General features: G+C 43.2%; 1 protein-coding gene across 2 annotated transcripts in view; it reads left to right on the top strand.

Annotated features, from left to right (window-relative positions):
* LOC109920462 (calcineurin B homologous protein 2-like) overlaps positions 1 to 3,039 on the top strand; it is a 12,370-nt gene extending 9,331 nt beyond the window's left edge. For both annotated transcript variants that reach the window (XM_048593144.1, XM_048593143.1), the window contains exons 4-5: positions 323 to 447; positions 2,930 to 3,039. In XM_048593144.1, coding sequence (XP_048449101.1) covers positions 323 to 447; positions 2,930 to 3,018 — 214 coding nt within the window. In that variant the 3' untranslated portion in view covers positions 3,019 to 3,039. The remainder of the gene's footprint in view (positions 1 to 322; positions 448 to 2,929) is intronic.
* Positions 3,040 to 3,863: the final 824 nt, after the last annotated feature.

Here is a 3,863-nt window from a genome sequence, read left to right on the forward strand (position 1 = left end):
TGTGTGTGTGTGTGTGTGTGTGTGTGTGTGTGAGAGGTTCCTAATGCAGTGAACCAGGAATGACTACAAGGAAGTTATCTTCAACCTTTATAAATTACTGGCAAGGATTCAGTTTTACTTATTACTCATTAATGGGATGTAGGTATGTAGGAGCACAAACACAGTGGGGCTGACTCTGTGCTGTGAACACTTTGTCATAACTGAACAGGTCTTTGGAAGAGCCAGCAGGGAACTGACAGGCTGAGTGGTCTCCTTCTGTGCTATAACATTCCATGGTTCCCAACTCACCTTTCACTTTTATCCCATTTGGAATTGTTTACAGGAAACAGTCTCTGGACTTCCGCTCATTCATCCGGATCTTGGCATGCTTCCGACCCACGGTAAAGAACAAGTTAGCTGATCCCAATGCACCAGAGCCAATTAATAGTCGAAACAACAAGCTGCGGTGTGAGTACACTTTTACCAGATCTCCGTGACCTGACTGCATCCTCACCCCGAGTGATGTTTCCAGCTTCAGCCTGAGCCAGACCTGTTTGCTGACAGCCGGCCTTTACATTGACCTTTTAGCTGCTCCTGCTGTATTGATCACAGATAAACCCATCTCTGATCACTTCTGTGGATCACTTTCCACTCATGTTGCTTTCCCAACTTTCCTCTCTGTAGCGAGGGGAAAGCTCTCTGCCAGTATCAACAGCGTTTTTAAACTCCTGACTACCTAGCTTCTGGCTCCCTCTCCACCACTTCTCTGCAGATACTGATTTGCTTAATCATAGGCTCCATCTCCACCTTTTAACGTCTTCATCTCCATTGAACCATTACTCTCTGTCTCCCTCGTCCATTTCCCAAAATATCACCTTTTCTGCCACTTACAAGGGCCGCAGTCTTGAATAGTTATAAAAAAAGCAAGTTCAGCCATTCATTGCCAAATCTGGCTGATCCACTATTGGATTCTGCACTTGTCTGCTTAAACCGTTCACTGTTCCACAGTCATCCTGGAATGGCAGCATTGTAGCTCAGTGGTTAGTACTGCTGCCTCATAACGCCAGGGACCCAGGATTGATTCCACCCTCAGTGACTATGTGGAGTCTGCACGTTGCGTCCATATCTGTGGGGTTTCCTTTGGGTGCTCCATTTTCTTCCCACAGTCCAAAAATGTGCAGGCTAGGTGGATTAGCAGTGGGAAATGCAAGGTTATAGGGATAAATTAGGGGTGCGTGGGCTGCTCTTTGGAGGGTTGGTGTAGATGTGATAGGCCAAATGGCCTACTTTCACACTGTAGGGATTCTACGAATGCAATGATAAACCTGTGCCACAAATGATCTTCTGAAACTTTTTAAAAGTTTGTTCATGAGATGCGGGTGGCATTGGTGAGACCAGTGTTTATTATCCATCCTTAATTAGCCTTGAGAAGGTGTTGGTAAGCTGCCTTCTTGAACTGCTACAGACCATTTGGTTTAGGTATGCCCACAATGCCCTTCGAGAGGGAGTCCCATGATTTTGAACCAGCGAGCCTATAGGAACAGCGATACATTTCCAAGTCAGGATGGCGAATGGCTTGGAGGGGAACTTGCATGGAGTGATGTTCCCATGTATCTGCTGCCCTTGTCCTTGTGGATGGTAGAGGTCATGGATTTGGAAAATGCAGCTTAAGGAACCTTGGTAAATGACTGCAGTGCATTTTGTAGATGGTACACACTGCAGCTATGTTTCAGTGGTGAAGGAAGTAAACTTTAATAGTGGTGGATGGGGTGCCGATTAAGTGGGCTCCTTGACCTGGGTGTTGTTAAGTTTTTGAATGTTGTTAGACACAATTCATCCAGGAAAGCAGGAAGTATTCTATCATACTCCTGATGTGTGCCTTGTAGATAGTTGACAAGCTTTAAGGAGTCAGGAGGTGAGTTACTCGCTGCAGAACTACCAGCTTTTGGCCTGTTCTGTACCTTTATCTTTCTGCTGTGATTTCCATTATTCTGGGGAAATTGGTATTTTTATCAGGCGTTATGCCTTTAAAATACAACTTCTGAATTTTAAATGAAATTTTAAGGGACAATTACTGCATTTTATTGCAGTTTATATGTTTACTGCAAGGGAAGAGTCAGATGTTGAAGAATTAATGCCATTTGGATCACAATTAGTATCCTAGGATTATTTTCCGTTTTAGTTAATGACACGATGGTTGTCTATGAGCTGTCAATCATTTTTATCAATCCCAGTTGGGGCCACTGCATTTCACTGATTTGTGCTGCCTGCAGTATGACCTTGCAGTACACAAGAGGATCAAATGATATTTTGCATTGAGCTGGGTTGTGTTTAAATGACTGTGACAAAGGGCATGGATCACAGGATCCTGACACAATAGATCTTGTCATGTTCAGTTGTACAGTGTTTGATTGTTTGAGCCTGCTTACTGATCCAAGCTCACTGCATTTGATTGGTTAAGCCTGGTTGTTGACTCAGAGCAAAGTAAATAATACCATAGAAGTATTGAAAAGCTGAGTGCAGATATTTTGTCATGGTGCAGACATTTTCAATTTGGTAATCAAAGCTCCTGCTCACATAGAAATTTATGTCATTACATGACTGATTAAATGAATAGAAAACAGATTTGCACTTTCAATATTTCCAGCTAAATTCTTTTCACCTGCCTGGAGGGACATGAGAGAGCATTGCTCATGGTATCCACTGGAAAAGGAAGTTGTGAGAATTCCTGTCCTCAGGAAAGTGTGCCCTGGGGTTGTCATCACTCTCTCAGTCCCCCAGGTTGCTATGTGAATGCGTGAACAACCTGAATGTTGAGCAGAGTTAGTGTCGATGACTGTTCTAGACACCAGTGACACTTGTCTAGTCACAGTGTGATAATGTACATCAGCCTTAACAAGCTGTAGCTGATTTTACCTCGCTTCAACCAGCCTTTTCCTTCTTATTTCAGTTGCTTTCCAACTGTATGACTTGGACAGAGATGGGAAAATCTCCAGGGAGGAACTTATTCAGGTAAAGTCTGCAATGAGACTGCAGTGACATTTGGAAATCAGGATAATGCCTCTGCCCAGTAAGCTATCAAAGCAGCAGCTTTCTTTGGCATCTGTCTCAGTAGGGATTCCAACTTTTGCTACAAGTTGTACCACAGTCACCCAAGCCATTAACAAAGATGCAAATCATATAATGGGCTTTACTTTGAGTGGGTTAGAATTGATAAAATTAGGAAGTTGTACTAAACCACACCTGGAGTGCTCTGAGCAGTGCTGGTTGCCATAATATAAAAAAGGTATAGTCACTGGAGAGGGTGCGGAGAAGATTTACAATGACAATACCAGAAATACGTGGGCATAAATATCAGGAAAGATTTGTCAGACTGGCTTTCTCTTATTTTGAGAAAAGATGTTGTTTAAAAATCTGCAACGTTTCGATCGAGTGGATGTTTCCTCTTGTGGCAAAGAGCGGGACTAGAGGCTGTCAATATCAGATAGTCCCCAAAAATTCCAGCTGGGAATTCAGGAGAAATGTCTTCACCCAGAGAGTGTTGAGTGTATGGAGCTTGTGGTTGAAGTGAATCATATTTAAAGAGAAACTAGATCAGGAGATAAGGAATAAGGGAATAGAAAGTTACAATGGGAGATCTAGATGGGAAAAGATAGAAGGAGGCTCAAGAGGAGCATAAATACTAGCATGAGTTGTCTGTGCCAAATGGCCTGTTTCTGCACTGTGTACCTTGTGTAATCCTGTGTGTGCATACAGGGGTTGGAGAGACGTATTGGATTGAGTTCTTGGCAGGGCTCAATCTCTAGACAGAGGGTTTCAGCACTACCAAAGGAGTTAGTCAGAGATGCTCTAGCTCAGCTGGTCATGTTTTTAAACCACATCTC

Source organism: Rhincodon typus, unplaced genomic scaffold, assembly GCF_021869965.1.
Source record: "Rhincodon typus isolate 14 unplaced genomic scaffold, sRhiTyp1.1 hic_rhity00002397, whole genome shotgun sequence".
Lineage (NCBI taxonomy): Eukaryota > Metazoa > Chordata > Chondrichthyes > Orectolobiformes > Rhincodontidae > Rhincodon > Rhincodon typus.